Source organism: Capra hircus, chromosome 9 (genome assembly GCF_001704415.2).
Source record: "Capra hircus breed San Clemente chromosome 9, ASM170441v1, whole genome shotgun sequence".
NCBI classification, from domain to species: domain Eukaryota; kingdom Metazoa; phylum Chordata; class Mammalia; order Artiodactyla; family Bovidae; genus Capra; species Capra hircus.
In genome coordinates this window covers 79,135,465-79,157,152 of record NC_030816.1, presented here as the reverse complement: position 1 = coordinate 79,157,152, position 21,688 = coordinate 79,135,465, and the positions used below count along the sequence as shown (strand labels likewise).

The window sequence follows — 21,688 nt, the reverse complement described above, 5'->3', positions numbered from 1 at the left end:
CTCAGTGACGAATCCCACGAACAAACGGAGCTTACTCGGCTGCCAGAAGGGCCCCAGCCCCAGACCAAAGAAGAACATGGAGTCAAAATGCAGCAGAGTCTGACTTTAAAGGCACGTTCACCTGCAGACCCACAGATTGAAACTCACTTTTTCAGCGTCTATACCAAACAATTCATAAAGCCACAAAACAGTACTATCCAAACCTAAACCATACCGTTCACAAGATTCATAGAGCAAAACAAACCAGTATTTTTTTTTTCCACTGACCTAGGACAGACTTATTTTGTACACTTAAGGGCTATTTTTAAAGCAAGATCTTTTTTTTTCCTTTTCCTTTAAAAATAAGTTGAACCCAGATGTCCATCAGCAGATGAATGGATAAGAAAGCTGTGGTACATATACACAATGGAGTATTACTCAGCCGTAAAAAAGAATTCATTTGAATCAGTTCTGATGAGATGGATGAAACTGGAGCCGATTATACAGAGTGAAGTAAGCCAGAAAGAAAAACACCAATACAGTATACTAACACATATATATGGAATTTAGGAAGATGGCAATGACGACCCTGTATGCAAGACAGGAAAAAAGACACAGATGGGTATAACGGACTTTTGGACTCAGAGGGAGAGGGAGAGGGTGGGATGATTTGGGAGAATGGCATTCTACCATGTATACTATCATGTAAGAAAATCGCCAGTCTATGTCTGACGCAGGATACAGCATGCTTGGGGCTGGTGCATGGGGATGCCCCAGAGAGATGTTATGGGGAGGGAGGTGGGAGGGGGGTTCATGTTTGGGAACGCATGTAAGAATTAAAGATTTTAAAATTTAAAAAATAAAAAAAAATAAGTTGACAAGCATTATAGCTTCCACCTCCACATCTCCGAGCAGTCTAAACCTTCCATCAGATTCAGACCTGCCCCGGGCAGTGAAAACCCCCTCTCTGTGCAGTGTCATGAAGGACACTCATGAGCCCAAGTGCATTTAATGTTTTCAGAGTGCTTGTGGACACCTCAGCTGCTGCTTTGGATTCCACATGCTGGCACTGGTCCACCAGCTGCTGGAATTCAGCCAATTTGAATGAAGACAAACCTTTATTTGGGGTTTTATACAAAAGGCAAAATACAACTTGTAGGAGGTGCAGTACCATTTTGAATATGGCTACGAGACAGCATGGATGGTGAGATGACCGTTCATCTCCGTGACAAGGAACTGAGCAAACCATCTGTATGCTTTTAGTTTATTATATTGCCAAGAAGATATTCCTCAGAGGAAATTAGTTGTTTCTGGTTTAAAGAACCAGACAAGATAGATTTGGGCTATGTCTTGTTAACCTCTAAGACTTCATCTAGAGGGTAGCACTCTAAGACTTCATTTTCCAACTTGAGCCTATTTTAAGATGCTATGAAGTTCTGGATTTAAACTGAAGGGCAGAACTGCATCCATGGACATGACTGAACACTGTCAGTGTCTGGAGGAACCCTCCACACCCTCATGATACCATAGAGACCATTCCCTGGTTCTGAAATAGACACATGGAAGCACAAACTCCAGATTCTTCATGGCAATGCCATTAGGAAGCATTTGATGAGAGAGAGAAGGGGCTTGAAATGTAGTTGGCTGCTATTAACCTGTTGACACAACTAAAAAAGTTCCAATACAAAAGCCTCTCAAACACTTGCCACTGTCACGGAAAACAGCCCTGATTCACTGGCTTCCAGACAGGTGGCAAATCTTCCCAAGAGTAAGCACACAGGGCAACCTTAACTCCAAAGGAGGCATTCACCTCTCGGGGGAATCATTTCTTTCTCCTGGGAATTTTATATTAAGAGTTCAAGATTCAGTGGGTTCAGATCCTAAACAGGATCTACAAGTACACTGGAGAGAATGCAGGTAGCCTGGTGACCTTTCCTGGAGACAGTTCAGATGACCTTAACTAGGATGACATATATTTTCATAAAATGCCTTCCACTATAGGACCCCCGCAGAACGGGAGCGACCTCTGGGGACCTGTATCTGTTTGATGGTCTCCATGCAGACTGAATTACTGCTGCTCATGACCTTGAGCTTAAAAGTGTCCTCTCATCTCTGCCACCAGAAATGAGAATTCCGAAGAACAAGATAGAAACCTATCTTCTGAGAGAGACAAGTTTGAGAATTCTAATCCCATGCCTAATGAGTTGTGTGATGACTGAAAGAAGCTTTTGGTAATAACATTTAAGCATTTCTGGTTCAGGGCATAATAAAAGAAATGTTTATGCACTGAGGTCTGGGGAAGTCATCCTGGCTTATACCTGAGTTAACTTGAATTTTATGCCAACAGCCTGTTTGTGAATTATCAAACAGACATTGTGCATTTTCTTTAATTATTAAAGAAAAGGTACACTGACCAGAAGTAAAGATTATCTGTGTTAAAAATAAAGATTAAATGCCTCCCAACCTGGGACACCAATGCTGGTCCTCCTTCCATGATAAAACTCCCTTCCCAGGTGCCAAGGCCATACTGACTAGCTCTGTACGTGCCGATCTGGTTTTCTTGAAACCCTGAAGGAATGTATTCTTGACTTGTTTGGTATTCTTTGTTCTGACAAGACAGAAAACTGCTGGTAGCCCTGCTTCTCGGGAGCAAATCCTGAGAGAGTAATCAGAGAAGCTGTCTTCTGGGCTAGGGTCCTTGTGCTCACTTGTGTCTGGCTGTTTGAGACCCTACTCAGTTTGGCTCAAATAAAACTTTCTCCTATTCCTGTTACTGTCTGTTTATTATTTTCATCAATAGGTATTATTGGAATAGCTTGGGCATAGGGTTGTTGACTTGGTGATGGGGACTGTGACACAAACACTCCCTCCAATACCCTACACATGAAGAAGGTCCCTGCGGCCATCAAATCTCTGGACAGACTTCCCAGGCTGAGCTGACTGGCTGGCTGGTCACTGAAAACCCAGGAGGATCAGTGCACTGACTGTCTGGCCCAAGCTGACCCACTGCAAGTCAGGGGCCAAAATTCAGGCATCTCTCCAGCTCCACAGAGTAATGTTTGCTGTTGACATGAAGGGGGAGAGTGAGACGGGTTTGTTACCCCTGTCTACTTGGACTTCAAAAATGTAAAAGTCTTCGGTTAAAGTCAGTCAAATAAAATAAGAGGATAACAACGCAGAGAGATAAAACGTACTTCAGTGACAAGCTAGGGGCTGTGATAAAAACCAGCTTCACTTAAGAGGTTTTCATTTTAGTTAACACATGTCCTGTGAGTTTGGTAGTAGTTATCTCATGGTGGTTTTTTGCAGTAGATCCTCAGGCTTAAGAAAAAGGTTAACAAGAAAGAAAACATCATACATTGCTTTCTACTCCCTCCAGGGGCTTATATGGTTGGTTAAAAGTTTTTAGAGCAAGGAAAAAAAGAATTGGTAAAAAAAAAAAAGAATGCAGATGTGATCTAACAGCAAAGTGATAGCCAAGCGACATCTCTGTTCTCAGGCACACACATCCACTGTTACCAGAAAACTGAAATGAGTTTGGAACCTCCCCCTCTGATGTTTGTTCATTTCAAGGCCAACAACGGAGCATACCCCATTAAAATCACACTTATCCTTAATGAATACAAATTTGCTCTAATTAACAATTTCGAAAGTATAGCTATAAAATGTGAGCCACTTACCTCGCTCTAGAACCTTCTGTACTTTAATATGATTAGCACAGAATCCACTGTACAGTTTAAAGTGGTCCGCATAATAAAGGAAAGAGCCTCCGAGGGAAAACAGCAGTTTCTAGAAAGAGAGGGAACGTTACATCAGACGTGGTTCATTCAATGTCTGCTGGCTCTGGCCTGGCATCTGACCGCTTTGAGTATTCGTCTTTCAGACACCAGGGCACTGTGCTTCAGGAAGGTATTGACTGAAGCCAGGGAGCACCACTTGTCCGGCTGATGGATGACAGCCCAGGCATGCCTCTGGCAGATCTTCAGGCTGACTGAGAAGTTTCTGGCAGCAGAGCCTATTGACACAATGTGCAGTCAAGGACAAGAAAGAAAGTTCTATCTAAAAAAATACATCCGACAGGGCAGGATATAAATAATCTGAGAGGCTTATTAATAAAGCCAGTTCTGCCTTACTTAGGATGAATGATGCTCGCCGTGTATTTCCTTAGTCCCTTTCTACTGCCTTCCGCCTTTCCCTCCCTGGAAGGACCTCATGGAAAAAAAAATGAAGTGGCTTCAGTCATGTCTGACTCTTTGTGACCCCATGGACTATAGCCCTTCAGGCTCATCCGTCCACGGAATTTTCCAGGCAAGGATACTGGAGTGGGTTGCCATTTCCTCCTCCAGAGGATTTTCCCGACCCAGGGATCAAACCTGGGTCTCCTGCATCGCAGGCAGACTCTTCACCATCTGAGTCACCGGGGAGTCCTCTTGCCAGTCACCAATGCCCACTTGGAGACAGGGCTCCATAGAACCTATTCTTTCCTCCCAAGGTCACACGACCACAGAGATGCAGAATCAGATGCAGGAGGTGCTCCTGCCTCAGAAGCAATTGCCCTGCAGAGCCTTGGGCAGAGCTGAATAGGGAGCACAGACATGTCAACAGCAGGCAGATTCCATAAAAGCCGGGCTGCCCAGACACCTGATTCCCAGAGCATTCACTCGAGGGGGAAGCGGAGCCTTTTTTTGCCATCTGCCAGAGGAATGACAGCACCAAACTTATCTTTCTAACAGTCAAGGGACACCGCTTTCTCTTCCAGGGGAGAACTCTGCACTGTACCCACCTATATTTGCTTTAAACCTACATCCAAAATACTTACTCTGAACTGCGAGGGGGTTTCAAGTGTGTTAAAGTCAGACGACGCTGAAATCCCATCCTCCAGGGTCTCGAGAAACACCTTTTGAAATTCAAGCATCTCTGGCAAACTTCCAAAAAGTGACTCCATCTGAGTGAAGACCAGGATTTGAAAAGAGGGTGTTAGCGATAAAGATCTAGACACCACTCTGAACTCCCAGATGCACAAATGAATCACAGTCATTCAGTCATTCACCAAGAAGGAGACAGAAGTAAATCCTTTAAAGAAGACAGCATATTCATGAGGGACAGAGTTCATACACAGAGGGTTATATACATCTCCGGTCCCTGTAATTCTAGAATAAGTTTTTAAGGGGATGTCAAGTTTTCAGAATTCAAACTGAGGGGTAGGGTGTAGGGTTGGGGGGAATGGAAATCAGTAAGAAAGAATTAATAACTGTGAGTTAACACTAAAAAGTCACATATTAAAAGGTAATTTGGGTTACACCTTCTACTACAGAAAGGGCGCAGTCGTTTTTTAACTCCTGCCACTGTGCTTGAGGGGACAGAAGGCACATAAACAGCTCTGCAGGAGGCCACGCCTAGGTCTCTCTGAAGATCCCTAAGTCTCTATGTTCCTTTGGGACCACTAGATAAAATCTAGGAGGTCTACTACAGTCCCCAACCTTTTGGGGGATTAATTTCATGGGAGACAATTTTTGCACAGCCAGGGGTGGAAGGGAGGGGATGGTTCCAGGATGATTCTCACAAGGAGTGAAGGATCTCAATCTCTCGCACGCACAGTTCACAGTAGGGTTCTCACGTCTACGAGAATCAAATGCCCCACTGAGGGCATTTAGGAGGCAGAGCTCAGGCGGTAATGCAAGCGATGGGAAGTGGCTGTCAATACAGATGAAACTTCACTCGCTCACCTGCTGCTCACCTCCTGCTGTGTGGCCCAGTTCCTAACAGGCCATGGACCAGTACTGGTACCACAGCCCAGGAGTTGGTTGACCCCTGAACTAAAGGGCAAGCAGAGACTAACCTGTGGGTCGGTGGACTGAGTGAAGAAAGTTATTTACCTCATCTTGGGTAAGAAAGGTCTCACTCTGAAGTGGCTCCAAATATAAGTCAAAGAGGCAGCTCAGATCCTGAAAGACAAAAGATGACAGTCTTTAACCCGTGAGTCTCCCAAACACCCAAGTATCGCTCTGGCCGCATCTCGGACTGGTGTTAAGAATGATGACATTTATGTCTGGTTGAGAGACTAGGCCCTGAAGGCGGTGGTTCCTTGCTCACCTAATTCAAAGAGGTTAACAGCACAATACAATCGGCGTTTGCATTTCACATTTCTCTTTATGGCGCGATCACCTACTCTGTGTATTTGAATGTTTTACTGGCAAAGCCAGGATCTTTCAGCTGCTGCAGCAGGACACTCCTTTCCCTGCAGATAAGTGAGGTTTGGGCAGGAACTTCTGTCAGGCATGGCCACGTCTGCCGGACAATGCGGCTTCCTCCTCTGCCTCAGGGAGCTGGGCGACGGCTCCAGCGTGGACAGCTGAGCTGAGGAGGACAGGACGAGGTCTCGGGAGCTCTTCAGCTTCATGCAATATCAGAATTTCAAACTCCCAAACTCAAGCGCAAGAAAAATTTTCCAGAGATGAACATCATAACATTTACCATCTAGGCCATCTTTGAGTCTTCACTAAACCTGGGCTCTGACAGCACAGAATAGTGGGAGTTGAGGTATTTACAAAACTCTTTAGCTAAGTTTTGTTTTGTTTTTAATAATTTGAAGCCAAGACCAGCATATAATTTAGTGATGGGAAAGATTTCTTTTTCTTGTTCACTGATTCTGAAGAATTTTGAGTCACAGAGTATTAGAAGTAGGTGACTACATCTGACTCCTCTTACAATCAAGAAATCCAGTTCTGGAGAGCCTGCTAAAGTTAGAAGCCTCCAGAACCTTGTGGTGCAGGTCCTGGGAGCAAGTGACCCTGAGGGTTTCACAATCAAACGGCCCTGGTCTAACCAGCCTCCAAGAACCCCACAGCAGCTGCTTCAGAGCAGAGAGAGGTGGGAAGTTCTTGGGCCGTCTCTCAGGGAACACAGGAGCGCTGCAAACTCCAAGCCAAGTGCAGAGGTGCACATTAGAGAACAAGTACAAATCCGTGTTCAATGTCAGCAACAAAAAGAAATTAAAAACCAATGTGTGTGGGCACGTACGAATCACAGTAGATACTGGGCGCTGGCTCCTTCATCAGAGGCGGTGGTGGGCTGTGGTCACTTGTGCCCACGAGCAGTGACACACTGAGGCCGGCTGCCCTAAGCTATGACGTGGGGGCCCTGAGGAGACGACAGGCGGGATTCTCGCAGAAAGAAAGGAGAGCTGCCCTTTTATCCGCTTGGCCCACAGCATCCATTTCAGTCCCAGACTAGGGTCACGCTGCAGCGACCCTCCTGGACCCAGTGGTCTAGCAGTTAAATATACCAACAACAACGGGAATAAAAAGGGGCTTGGTCTGCTCTCAACTGTGCCCTCGGCCCTGCAGGAGGGGGCTCCTCAGACATCGTCAAGTGGCCACAGTACCCGCCCTGCTGGGCACAGCCACTGTCAACTCCCCGGACATGCACTTCATCCCCCACATTCGATGCAGGACGAGACGTGGCGGGAAAGGCCATGAAACTGCCATCTCTGCCGCTCTCCTTTGTCCCCTGCAGGACCACAAGGCGCAGGGGTAGTTCTCCCAGGCTGCCTCATTCGTTCTCCCAAAGGCCCTGCGTGAGGCTCTGGCAAAGTTCAGATAAAATGATAGTGATGTTAATAAATGGCGGAAGCTCAGATATGTCTGTGCAGAAAGGTGAGAGCATGTGTGTGCACACTGGCGCATGTGCCAAAGCCACTCAGTGTGTTAGACACTGAGTCCTGGGACAAGAATGCCCCTGTCTCAGACCCCATAAGGGGCTCAGAGGGGGCCGCCCAAGGCCGCGCCGGCAGGTGGAGGCCAGGCCAGGCCTGGATTCTGTGCTGCCAGCAAGTGGCCGAGGAAGCGAGTTTAAAATCCTTCCAGCAAATACTTCAAGCAAAAGAACTCTGTCTTCCCAGACACCCGCATTTTTTGTAAACTGTTTCCCAAACTACTAACTGGAGCCCCTGAGATAAATAAATGGTCTCCCTGGGTTGTGAAAGGCCCAGCTGCTGCTCTGTGTGGTGGCTGGGGGTGCCCAAGTGATGCCCCGTGCCTCCCCTGTGGGGCTCTGTCCTGCACGGTGAGGCCTGCCCTCTGGGGCCTATGCCAGCAGCCGCTTGTGAACACGCTGCTCCCTGGTTCCTCATCACCTAAAGTGATCTCCGTCCCCCTTTCCCTAAACCAGAGCAGGCTCCCTTCCCACAGATTGCAAATGACAAACTAGAACATCTGTTTCCATAGTGAAAGCTACCTTGGTAACAGAATGAGCAGGGAGTCTAAATTCTGCAAGCCCGCTCAGCTCTTCCACCCTCTCGCCCTCCCCGGCAGCAATTTGCCACTTCCAGGAGCAGGCATCTCCCTGGTGAGTGGCAGGGTCCTGGGTAGATACAGCCAGGAGCCCCTGCCAACATGCAGCTGGCCATCACAGGAGGGGAGCAGGGAATCACGGCGGCATCTCCCGTTACCTTCACATAGGACTTCTCTGTGTCCATGAGCTCCTGGATGACTTTCCGGAGGCGATCTGCATCAGAGAGGTGGCGAGCCAGTGGCCTCGGAGGAGGGTCCTGACCCTCCCTTGGTCCTTCCATGCCGTTGGTCTGGGTGTCGTTACAATTCCTACACAGCGCGGTGATCTGCTCAGCACTCTGGGAGGGAACAAGAGGCACAGAACGTCCTCCATCATTATCAGCCTCCCATCAAGGACACGGAGGCTCTCTTTGCCCAGCGCTCTCTTGGGAGTCTCATGGGACATTGATTGGGGGCATCCAGCTTCGGTCATCTCAAACCCTGCTGGCTACCACTCAAGGTTCCGGTCGTGAAGATACAAACTTACACTTGTTCAGTACTTACCCATGACACTTTTCCACTTTCACAGAAGCTGTGTGACAGACGCTTCTTTAGTGTGTTGAGACTAGAGAATAAAGCACAGAGCTAACCCTCTGCAATACACTTGAGGCTGCTCTACAATCAAGGTCAAGGCTCTGTGAGAGCACCATGCAGACAGACGGTCCACTCTGTCCCCTCAATGGTTGACCAAACGGAGCTCACCCACATTAAACAGCCCTGGGAGACCCAGGAAAGGGAGAGCACTGTCAGGGAGGCTGGATCACAGGGAGCTTGGAGTGCTCCCTACAAATCCCCCCCTGGAGTTATGTAGCCTTGAGCCAAGTCCCAGTGTGAGGAGTTAAAAGTGTGAGCTGCTGCCTCTGCTAGGAATGGGAGTAGGGGTCAGGTCATGTAGGAAAGATAAGGTCCCCACTCCGATGGGGTACAGAGCCCACCAGAGGGCACAGGTGGGAAGCAAGCGATACAGCAAAGCCTGCTGAGGTCCATGGGAACCTTCAGGGAGGAGCGAACCTTGAGCATGTTCTCAGCAGGAAGCAGCCTCGTGCCGAACACAGGACATGGGGGAAAAAAGGCTTCTCAGTCTAGGACATGGGAAGAGAATCACACAGCTTAAAAGACAAGGAGGAGCTGGAATGTCTGCAAGGATCAACAGCCTTCTATAAAAGTTCCTGCTTGGGTTTAAGCGCAGCATGAAAACCTTCTCTGGGAGAACCCATTTGTATATTCCTGCCAGAGGCTAGTGGTTTAAAGTCTCAAATATGTCTCTTCCTATATGCCACCACCTGCCTGGAGCATCATCAGATTACACACAAAATATCTTTTTTTACTTCTCTTTCTTTCCATTCCTCCAACACACAAGATCCAGCCCAATTTACCACCTGCCAGCCTGGCAACTAGTCAAGGGCAGGAGCCTGCCTTTCTTTCTCATCACCCCCAAGGGCTCAGTGTTGAGTCCACCTCTGTTGGGACTGATGTTATTACTGAGTAACAAGGCAGCTTAGTCCTAATACGCATGGTCAATATCCATCCATTCTTTTTTTTTTAATTTTTATTTTTACTTTATTTTACTTTACAATATCCATCAATTCTTAACAGCTCAACTAAAACTCTCTTTTCTTCAGCTAGATGTCTCCATGCCTGATTTCCATCACTGTCTCAGGTAAAAAGGTGAACTAGTCAGAAGCACCTCTAGATTCTCACTGAATTCATTTTCTTTGCTTAGATATTTAAGAACGCTAACAACTCACACAAGCATACAGGTCAACCTCAGTGGCCAATTTGTTATAAAAACTGTCATCTGACCCACTTAAGTGGCTCAAAGTAACAGCAGGACACCTGCCCTCCCTTCTTCTCTGCTTCCCTATTCTACACCCACCTCCCCCCAAAACAGTGTCTTTATATGATGGAAATAAGACAATCAACATTGACACATAACACTGATCTTTTGGCTAGACTTTCAACTAAATCCAGTGGGAACCAACCGAGGACCTGCTCTGTCTCCAGAGAAATAGGAACCACGCCCTGCACGAGAAGATAAAGACTTGCCAAGGTAAGAAATGCCGAAGCCCAGCCTACGGCAGACTGGAAACCAACACAAGCTTGTGTGGAACAAACGAGAAATGTGACATCCGTGAAATGAATGAGAGCACCACGTTGAAACAGGTTGTCTGGAAGGTGTCAGTGAAGAGTGGATTGTAAATGATCCTGGAAGGAGTATGTTCCAAGGGAGAACCAGAGAACAAGCCAAAGGCACAAGGAAGACGGAGCCCAGTAACGTACAGAGCCCAACTCAAGACGGGGGTGAAAGCAAGGCCCCCCCAGATGTCTATGAGGAGGACGCCCAGACTGCTGGCCTCTTTCAAGTAATCACTTCTCTCGTATTTTGACACGCATCTTGGTGCAAAAGTTAAATGAACCAAGTGGCAGATACTAAGCCTCCAACTAGACACATAGACACATCTGAAGTAATTTACTTCTAAAACAGTTCAAGCATGTGTAAGCACTAACGATTCTCCTTGGATATACAGAGTACCCCTTGTTTCTCTCCTTAACTGTAACACAAGCATATTGCTGGCAACACCTGTCAGAAGATGTTCACATTCAGGGTAAACTTTCGAAGAACAAGAAAACAGACAAGCAAAATGGTACTCATAAACCTGTTTGCAGGGCAGGAATAGAGATGCAGATACAGAGAACAGACTTGTGGGCACAGCGGGGGAAGGAGAGGGTGGGATGAACTGAGAGAGGAGCATTGAGACACACACATTAACATATATAAAACAGATAGCTGAAGGGAAGTTGCTATATAACACAGGCAGCCCAGTCCGGTACTCTGTGATGACATAGAAGGGTAGGATGGAGTGGGGGATGGGAGGGAGATTCAAGAGGGTGGAGACATATGTATACTTAGGGCTGATTCATGTTGCTGTATGGCAGACGCCAACACAATATTGCAAAGAAATTATCCTCCAATTCAAAATCAATTTTAAAGGAAAAAGAAAACAGACGTGGGTCTTAAGGCATTGATTAGAATGCGACTTGATCTCTCAAAATGTCTCATATCATGTTTGAAACAATCAGATCTCAAGGTTATTGAAGAAACTCCTAACTGTTCAGTCATGCCCTAGAAGCCTAATGACACAGCAAAAGCCAAACAGAGCAATGCAGCCAAAAGGCAGTTTTCAAAAAGAAATGGCAACCCACTCCAGTATTCTTGCCTGGAGAATTCCATGCACTGAGGAGCCTAGCAGGCTATAAAGTCCATCGGGTCGCACAGAGTTGGACACGACTGAAGTGACTTAGCACAGCACAGCACATAAGAAATACTCATGGCTGGACCAAAGGAATCCAAATATTTGGGGCCCCAGGTAGGAGTATTTTTCAAAAGTTCCTCAAGTGATGCTGATATGTGGCTTGCATGAGAACTATTGGTCTACCCATTAGTAGAGTGAGCCTTCTGCTTGCAGTTCCTGGGAGGATCACACTGCCACAAGGGTCTGCACTGAAGGATGGCCACGTAAAGCATGTGTGGACCGAGCTCACAGATAAGAGGAAACAGATCAAACCTCTGACCTTGGTGTTCTGCGTCTGGCTCCACTAACAGCTAAACAGCCCAAGATAATACTGAGACTCTCAAGTTCACTTATTTGAAATCTCTATACCGCTATTTGCACCACAAGCTCTAACAATACAATTCTGCAACCCTGAAAAATAACAGTTTAGGGGGCTGTAGAATCCACATTAATAGCTCGCATATACCGTATAAAATAAGATCTGACAAAATGCACCATAAGTGAAATGGCAGCTGGTGAGATTGCAGCTTTCCTTGCTGGGATGTCGAAAATCACACCTAACAATGCAGTGTTAAAATAACGAGATTTTAAAAATAAAGTATCTTGCCATCTTAGAAAATCAGAATTCATTTTAAGAATACTTCTGGTAATTCTAAGTTGGAAAAGCGAATGTTAGCTGAGAATTTCATAGAAAATGTACTTCTGAAGATACCACAATAAAATGTTACAAAGTCACCTCAGGTATTATCTAGGGAAGTCATATACAGATATGAGTTGAACCATCAAGAAGGCTGAGGGCCAAAGAATCGATGCTTTCAAACTGTGGTGATGGAGAAGACTCTTAAAAGTCCCTTGGCCAGCAAGGAGATCAAATCAGCCAATCCTAAAGGAAATCAGTCCTGAATCTTCATTGGAAGGATTGATGCTAAAGCTTCAATACTTTGGCCACCTGATGTGAAGAGCCGACTCATTGGAAAAGACTCTGATGCTGGGAAAGACTGAGGGCAGGAAGAGAAGGGGACGACAGAGTATGAGATGATTGGATAGCATCACCGATTCAATGAACATGAATTTGAGCAAACTTTGGGAGATGGTGAAGGACAGGGAAGCCTAGCATGCTGCAGTCCTTGGGGTCATAAAGAGTCAGACACAACTCAGCAACTGAACGACAAGGGGCAGGCTGGGGGCATTCTCTGGGATCAAAAGGAGGCTGAGCCACTAAAAGGGGAAGGATCACTATAACTGTGTTTGTAGATTTTATCTGAAAGAGTCTCCCGGTGGGTTATATTTCACTTCCTCTGTTCTTAGCAACAGTTATAAAATCAAAATGTTAAAAGGTAGGATTCTGGGTGAATTGATGCACAGTTTCTAGAAAGAGCGACTACTCCAGTTGGGGTATTTTCACACGTACAAGTGGTGATAGAGGTAGGAAGCTCAGACAAGATGGAGAGGAGCTGAGTTCTAGCCCTGGCTCTGCCCTGAGTCCTCCAAGCATCGGGGGGCAAAACATTTCTCTCTTCAATTTCCTTAATGATGAAAGAGAAGAAGCATTACACCTCACCCATCAAGTAACCCCTCCAACTGCCAGTCAGGCCAAGGAGGAAAGGGAACTCACATTTGTTGAGCACTTGGTGTATGCAGGAGGGTGAGGGGTTCTCACGGAACTCACAGGCATTGGGTCTTCACCATGTGACACACAGAGACGACAGCTGAAGGGTGTGGGGTCGGGGACAGGACCTTGATGGCACAGGACCCGCATCCTCTGGAGCTGTCTGCACAGTGCTGACCACTCCGGGAGTATCAGGCAGATCATGGGGGAAAAAAATTGCTCCTCTGGTGGCCTCTGCCCACCATGCAGTCAGGGCTCTCCAGGCCTCAGGAGAACCCGAACACACCCCAGGCGTGCCCAGGATGCAGCCACAGCCCTCTGGAGGTTGCCTCTGCTCCCCCACATCTGCACACAACTGTGATTTCTGGTAGGCTGGTCCCTGCTCCCCTCCACCCCTAGGAATTCTGCCTTGAAAGTAGAGACAGATGTTCACACATCAGGGCTGGGTGTGCATGGGGATTCAGCAGCTGGACAGTGTGTGCTTGTTCAGAACAAAAACAACACTGGACTTTGAAACTCACTCAAGTATTCTCTGGGGCTTCCCTGATAACTCAGTTGGTAAAGAATCCACTTGCAATGCAGGAGACCCTGATTTGATTCCTGGGTTGGGAAGATCTGCTGGAGAAGGGATAGGCTACCCATTCCAGTATTCTTGGACTTCCCTTGTGGCTAAGCTGGTAAAGAAGCTGCCTGCAATGTGGGAGACCTGGGTTAGATCCCTGGGTTGGGAAGATCCCCTGGAGAAGGGAAAGGCTACCCACTCCAGTGGCCTGGACTCTAGAGTCCATGGGGTCACAAAGAGTTGGACAGGACTGAGCAACTTTCACTTCACTTCACTTGTACTCTCCAGTTCACAGTGATCAATAAGACCTTCCCTGGTGGCTCAGTGGTAAAGAATCTGCCTGCCAATGCAGGAGACTTGATTGGGAGGAGCCCCTGGAGTAGCAAATGGCACTCCACTTCAGTACTCTTGGCTGGCAAATCCCATGGACAGAGGAGCCTGGAGGGCTACAGACCATGGGGTTGCAAAACAGTCAGACAAGACTGAGCAACTGAACAACGGCGATCAATGCTAAGAACCTTGGGTTCATTGGGGGCCTTGCCTTTTATAAGAGAGCATGAAACTGATCTTCTGTTTACGAATTCACTTTTAAAATTTAATGAAAAGTTCCCCCTAAAACTACGTTGTATAAAAAAGTAGTGATATTGACCCCCCAAAAATTTCTTTTCAGGTTTTTAAGGTTTCAGTAAGCTGATCCCTGCTTGAAAGAAATGATAAAGAGTCTGCCTGCAATGTGGGAGACCAGGGCTCAATCCCTGGGTCTGGAAGATCCCCTGGGGAAGGAAATGGCAACCCACTCCAGTATTCTTGCCTAGAGATTTCCATGGACAGACAATGAGGTCACAAAGTGTCAAGACACAGCTGAGCACTAAACAGCAAACATAAATAAGGAATTAGAAAGGGGAGTGGCAACCCACTCCAATATTCTTACCTGGAGAATCTCACGGACAGAAGAGCCTGGTGGGCTACAGTCCATGGGGTCACAAAGAGTTGGACACGACACAGTGCTAACACACACACATACATAGATAAGAAACACCTGTCAGTTCAGTTCAGTTCAGTTGCTCAGTCGCATCCGACTCTTTGCAACCCCATGAATTGCAGCACGCCAGGCCTCCCTGTCCATCACCAACTCCCGGAGTTCACTCAGACTCACGTCCATCGAGTCAGTGATGCCATCCAGCCATCTCATCCTCTGTTGTCCCCTTCTCCTCCTCCCTGCCCCCAATCCCTCCCAGCATCAGAGTCTTTTCCAATGAGTCAGGACCTCTCAATTAAGTCGCTCTTCTGTGTTCGCAACAAAAACAAAAGAGCAGCTATGTGAGGTGCTGGGTGTGTTAATTTGGCTGTGATAATCATCACATATCAAATCCAGTTGTACACCTTACATATATATAATTTTTAATTGTCAACTATACCTTGATAAAGTTGGGGAGGGGAGACAGCTAAAACAGTTATCCTTGGTTTTGGGTCTTCACTGTGTGAATAAGGACACTTGCTATCCTGGATTAGCTCTGTGATGTGTTTTTTTTTTGTTTGTTTGTTTTTGAGGAGCCCCATTTCTTGGGTGTGGCAATAAAACTGCTCAAGTTAATGAAGTGCCCTGGCCCTAGATTCTCTTTGGAGGAAGGCAGGGGTCAAGCCTCTTTCTCAAACAAGCTTGAATCCCATGCTACTGCTGCTAAGTTGCTTCAGTCATGTCCGACTCTATGCGACCCCGTAGATGGGTGCCCTTTTTAACCTTGATCCAGCTCAATGCTTTTCATCCGAAGCATTAGTGCTCCTCCTGGCCTGGATTAATTAAGATCAGTTCCTGCCCCCACCCCCTCAACCCTGGAGCATAACCACTCTGATGTCTGCTTTACTCTTGTTTGAAGACATTACTATCTGAGGCTTTTCCATTTCCCTGTGGGTATTGCAACCTAAGATGGGATAAGTACATCACATTGCTGCTGCCGCTGCTAAGTCGCTTCAGTCATGTCCGACTCTATGCGACCCCATAGATGGTAGACCACAAGGCTCCCCCATCCCTGGGATTCTCCAGGCAAGAGTACTGGAGTGGGTTGCCATTGCCTTCCATAACTATTTCAAGACAATGGCCGTGGTTTCATCTTGTTCTAAGTTAGTCGTGTCTGACTCTTTATGACCCTTTATGACCCCATGTACTGCAGCACGCCAGGCTTGCTTTTCCTTCACTATCTCCTGGAGTTTGCACAAACTCATGTCCATCAAGTCGGTGATGCCATCCAACCATCTCATCCTCTGTCATCCCCTTCTCCTCCTGCCCTCAATCTTTCCCAGCGTCAGGGTCTTCTCCAATGAGCTGGCTCTTCACATCAGGTGGCCAAAGTATTGGAGCTTCAGCTTCCACATCAGTTCTTCTAACGAATATTCAGGACTGATTTCCTTTAGGATTGACTACTCCATGGAATTTCACTGCTGTGTGCCTTGCCAGCAGCTGAGCTCCACCCCACCTTTCTGGGCTCAGGTTTCAATCCTGTCCTCATTTAGAGGCTTCAGGTACCCCAGACTCATTTGTCAAAAGCATCTGTTTCTATGACTTAGACTCCAAAAGCACTTCCAGCCAAAGCAAAAAGGTCTAAAGGTGCTATGTAATTTGGGGAATAGTTCATAGGGAAGTACTCCAAGGTGAACGACAACACTTGCAGAGTGCTTCACTTTTGTAGGCCTGGTTCAGAGGTCAAGGACGTCAACTTCAGGGGGAAATCAGTAACAGATACAGTCAACACCTGCACCTAAATGGGAGGACACCTCATGCTGCTTGGGTAACTGGTCACACACAATGTGATCAATTTGGCAGACCCCCAGCTGCCACCCACGTCCACCTCTCCCTCCAGCCGTACAGATCAGCTCTATGCTGGGCGACTGACGTGGACCTAAATCCTAGTCTGGGTCACACCCACAGAGTCTCATCCTGCCTGCCTGCTAAGTCACTTCAGTTGTGTCCAACTCTTTACGACTCTATAGACTGTAGCCCACCAGGCTCCTCTGTCCATGGGATTTTCCAGGCAAGAATACTGGAGTGGGTTGCCATGCCCTCCTCCAGGGAGAGTCTCATCCTACCAGAACACTAAGCAGAAGAATCAGAGGTTCTTCTACAGTCCTTGGAAAGAATGTTGGAAAAAATAAAAAGCTGTCAGCCCTGGGTAAATCACCAGTGGTCCTCGGGGACAGTCCAGGTCTGGAAAGGCGTGGCTGAGAGGAGCATGCTCAATGCACGCATACAGAAGTCCCGGTTCACTGGAGCACGGGTGGTCGCATCAGTAAATCCTCTCAGAGTGCATCTAGGCAGTCAACTGTCCCAGCCCAGCAAATCAGTTAGATCAGAAATGCTCCCCTCGGTGGAAAAAAAAAATCTAAAAATAGTACAGAGGACTTTTCAATTCATGCTTTAATCCACTGAAGTCTCTAACTTACAGAAAGCTCTGACATTAATCCCAAATGCTCTCAGCAGAGGGAACCCAGAAGCAATGCTGATGGACAGAGTCAGACGATGGACCCCAGATGAGCTGGGTCCCCCACGGGCAGGTCCAGTCACAGACACCCTGTGCCACCCCACCTCTGCCAGGTCAGGATCCCAGGGCTACACTCTGCTCCATGCTCAGAGGCGGCTGGCAGGGCCCACAGGCTGGGGGAGAGGGCAGTCCAGTCCAGTCTAGCCTAGGGAGGGTCTCAGCAGAGGGGGAGAGAGGAAGGGGAGGAAGAGGGTTGTATTCAGCACTGTGGCAGAGTGTAGTGAGATGATTATTTTTATATTTGGGGACAATCATTCACTTTATGGGGCTTCCCAGGTGGCATGAATGGTAAAGAACCTGCTTGCCAAAGCAGATGTGACGTGGGTTCGATCCCTGGATCAGGAAGATCCCCTGGAGGAGGGCATGGCAACCCACTCCAGTATTCCTGCCTGGAGAATCCCATGGACAGAGGAGCCTGCCAGGCTAGGGTCCATGGGGTCCCAAAGAGTCAGACACGACTGAAGGGACTTAGCACAGCTCACTCATTTTACAGTGATACAATCCTTGGATTAAAAACTCAAGAGAAATGACCTGCAATTTTTTCATACTTCTCTCAAAATGATAAGAAAATGCTCACAACCTTTATTTTCTAGACCAGATAGTTCTATTTCCAAAGGCAGAATGGAAAGGAAAAACATAAAATTAAACGTAAATATGTCAGATGAGTGTTCTTGTTTTATATTGAAAAGTAAAAGAATTAACCTAAATAAATGATGGTGCAAGAAAAACAATGAAATCTATGCAGCAGTTACCAGTGACGGGAAGGACTGACATCTGTAGACCAAAAGAGGACATGATTTACTGGAAAGGGAAGAAGGTAAGTCTGCATTTTTTAAAGTAACTTTTATGTGTATCTACTACAATGCAACCCACTCCAGCATTCTTGCCTGGAAAATTCCACAGACAGAGGAGCCTTGTGGGCCACAGTCCACGGGGCACAGAATCGGACATGACTGAGCAACGGAGCACCATATATAAACATCCATGTGTGGATTTTTTTTTAATGGAAAAATATAGGTCATAATGGAGAAGGAAATGGCAACCCACTCCAGCACTCTTGCCTGGAGAATCCCATGGATAGAGGAGCCTGGCGGGCTACAGTCCATGGGGTCGCAGAGTCGGACACGACTGAGTGACTAACCACACACTCAGGTCATAAATTCAGTGGTTAACACCTCATTTCAACTTTTTTTAATTTCTGTCTTATCTATATTTTCTCATTTTCCATAAGTGGTTTAATTTTTTAAAGAAATTTATTAATGGAATCCTTTCCTGATGCTTTAAAAAAGTGATTTAAGGCAGACACGGGCTGAAAAGCGTTCCATTTCTAGGAGGACACGGTGATGCAAAGACTGACACAGTCCCTGAACTCCGGGTGCCCAGAGTTCAGCTGAGAAGACAATCTGGGAGTGAATCAGTCAAGAGTAATTGGTACCCAACAGTGTGGGGTCTATGGGAACAGAACAGGGCTGCCTTCTCTGGTCAGAGCAATGTCAAGGAAGGCCAAGGTGGAAGCCAGGATGACCTCAAGGGAAACAAAGTTACCTACGCTAAGTGAAGTTCGGGGCTGGGGAGGGTGCCAGGAACTGAAGGCCAGTCCAGCCGTGGCCCACGGCCGAGTCAGGTCACTCAGGGAGATGTGGCAGGAGCCAGAGGTGGGGGCCTATGCTGTCGAGGAGACCCACTTGGAGCGTGTGTAAGGGGTCCTGACGTGGCCACCCCTGCCACCTCCTGGGCACACATCCTATAACAGGCAGCAAGATGAGGGGCTATGATGGTGTCAGAGAGGGTCACCTGAGCTCAGCCCTACCTGAGTGCGAAGCTCCCGCCAAGGGCCTCAGCATACGCTCTGGGCTATGCTTTCTGAGACAGTTACTTCTTCCAAGACTGGAGCCTTAAACCCACAGGCCTGGGTGACCACCATGGGCACGGCCATCCCCAGCCCTGATTAACTCCTCCGTGATTCAGTTTTGTGCACTTGTAAATCAGTGACTTCACAGGGTCACTGAGAGGATTCCATGAGGTCATTTTAGGGTTGTGAAAATACTTAGCAGAGGGCAAGGGATCCACAGAGGCCGGGCCTCCATGGAGTTCTAACAGGCACAAGGAGTTTAACTTTCTAAGTTCTGTTATTTTTACAACGGTAGGAGGAGAAACTTCCTCTGAGTTCCCTGAAGGGAGGACCAGAAAAATCTAATGGTTTATTTGTTAACTTTTTACTGAGCTCCTCCTCCATGCCACGTTCAGCTCTAGGTGCTGGAGATGAAGCTTGAACACAAGAGAGGAAAACCTTGACCTTCACACAAGAGGAGGGGCAGAGAGAGGTGACAAGGACTCGATAGATGACAAGAAGTGGAACCCACAGCATCTGGACAGAGGCGGAGGGCCCTGCAGAAAACCAAAAGTTGAAAGTGTTGGTCGATCAGTCGTGTCTGACTCTTTTGTGCCCTCATGGACTGTAGCCCGCCAGGCTCCTCTGTCCATGGGATTCTCCAGGCAAGAACACTGGAGTGGGTAGCCGTTCCCTTCTCCAAGGGATCTTCCCATCCCAGGGATCGAACCTGGACCTCCATCATGGTAGGCAGATTCCTTACCATCTTAGCCACCAGGGAAGCTGGGAGAAAACCAAACCAGGTGGCTATGGAGGGCCAGCAGGCTGGGCAGCCGCTTTAACAAGTGGGCAGAGGAGGAGATGAACTTCACCTTCAAAGATCGGAGGGAGAGAGGGAGTGGCCGACCAGAGGGAAGAGCAGCCTTTGAGAAGGCAGAGAGTGTCTGCATGGCACTTGCGTACCCAGCAGTAAGGGCCTGTCCTCAGGTGGCACACCCCGGGAAAGGCAGGTCCAATCCCCTGCCCGGAGGTGGGGAAGCGCCCCACGTGTGGTTATGGGGCTCCCAGGCCAGAGTCACCACCTTGGGGAGGGAGCTGCCGATCCAGAGCCTTTGTGAATCAGGCCAGCTGCCTGCCTTCTGCTCAGTTTCCTTATTTAAAACTGGAGTTTGATCTGAATTCAGGAACGAAAAAGATGCACGCTTTCTCAGCCAAGGATACTTCAAGGGCCAGGGCAGCATTTCGACACAACCAGGCACTTCTTTCACATAAAATATTGGGTGTTTCAATATTGCTTATGTATTGGGTTGGCCAAAAAATTTTGGAAAGCCTAAACAGACTTTTTGGCCAACCCAGTAATTTACCAAAAAAAAAAAAAAAAAAAAAAAAAAAGGTTCATCCTATCCAATAGATTATATGCCAAGTACTGCATTCTCTCGTTCCCATTTCTCACCCAGAGAGATAAGGCTTACTTCTGATATATGTTAAACTTGTCCATCAAGGAAGATGCACTGGGGCCAGAAATTTTCCTTCACTTCTGAGTGCAAAGATGGTAAAGTCTCCTATGTACGAACCTCCCAGCTGAGACGTTCAAAGAGGCGAACATGCATCTATTTCCGGCAAGGAACCAGAGCCTGTGCCATCGGCGTCCCCTGTGAATGACATTGCAGCTGGCCCTCCATCTCCTATTGCTGACGATCCTTCAGCTCTAACATCTCCCACCTCTCCCTCCAGCAGTCAGTAACTCTTCTTGCCTGTTCACTCGATGCCAGCCCCTGCTGACCAGCCATTGTACTGTATTGCTGAACTTTTCAAGGTACTGTACTGTAAGATTAAAAATGCTTTACTTTTTGTGCTGGTTTTTTCATTCCTGATTTGGGTGAAAGGTATTATAAGCCTATTATAGTAGAGTGTGTGCTATTTCACTTCAGTCGTGTCAGACTCTGCAATCTTATGAACTGTAGCCTGCCAGGTTCCTCTGTCCATGGGATTCTCCAGGAAAGACTACTGGAGTGGGTTGCCATTTATTATAGTCCAGTACTATATAGCCAACTGTGTTAGTTGAGTGCCTAGACTAACTCTGTTGGATTTAAGAACATGTTCTTGGAATGAAAGTCATATGTCAGGGGCTTGACTGCAAAGAGACTGCCATGACCTCACTCTGAAACAAACAGATGCAGGGGTCAGCAAACCTTCAGGCCAAACCCACCCTGCTCACTGCTGCTGAGGATAAAATTTTATTAGCACTCAGCCTTGATCTTTCATCAGCCTATGGTCGATCGCTGCTTCCACACTGAGATGCAGAGGTCAGTGGCTGCCAGAGCCTAACTTACTTACTACCTGGCCTTTGCTGGGAAAAGTCTGCCAATCCCTGATATAGAGAGATGAGTCCAAATGAGGAAGATTCCTCTTCTGAAATTAGATCTGAATTCAAACTTGAAAAAAATCTTCTCAAACTTTATTCTAAATTTTTCAGTGAGTAAACTAAAATGTATATTTTTAAAATGAATTCTACATGACAATTTTCTAGAGACTCCAAATAGCACCC

General features: G+C 47.2%; 1 protein-coding gene across 2 annotated transcripts in view; it reads right to left on the bottom strand.

The window, feature by feature from the left end:
- The window catches only part of TIAM2 (T-cell lymphoma invasion and metastasis 2), a 245,820-nt gene that overhangs the window by 13,444 nt on the left and 210,688 nt on the right, over positions 1 to 21,688 (bottom strand). For both annotated transcript variants that reach the window (XM_018053392.1, XM_018053393.1), the window contains 4 exons: positions 8,429 to 8,608; positions 5,856 to 5,924; positions 4,799 to 4,924; positions 3,660 to 3,768 (listed from right to left, as the gene is read on the bottom strand). In XM_018053392.1, the coding sequence (XP_017908881.1) occupies positions 3,660 to 3,768; positions 4,799 to 4,924; positions 5,856 to 5,924; positions 8,429 to 8,608 (484 nt within the window). The remainder of the gene's footprint in view (positions 1 to 3,659; positions 3,769 to 4,798; positions 4,925 to 5,855; positions 5,925 to 8,428; positions 8,609 to 21,688) is intronic.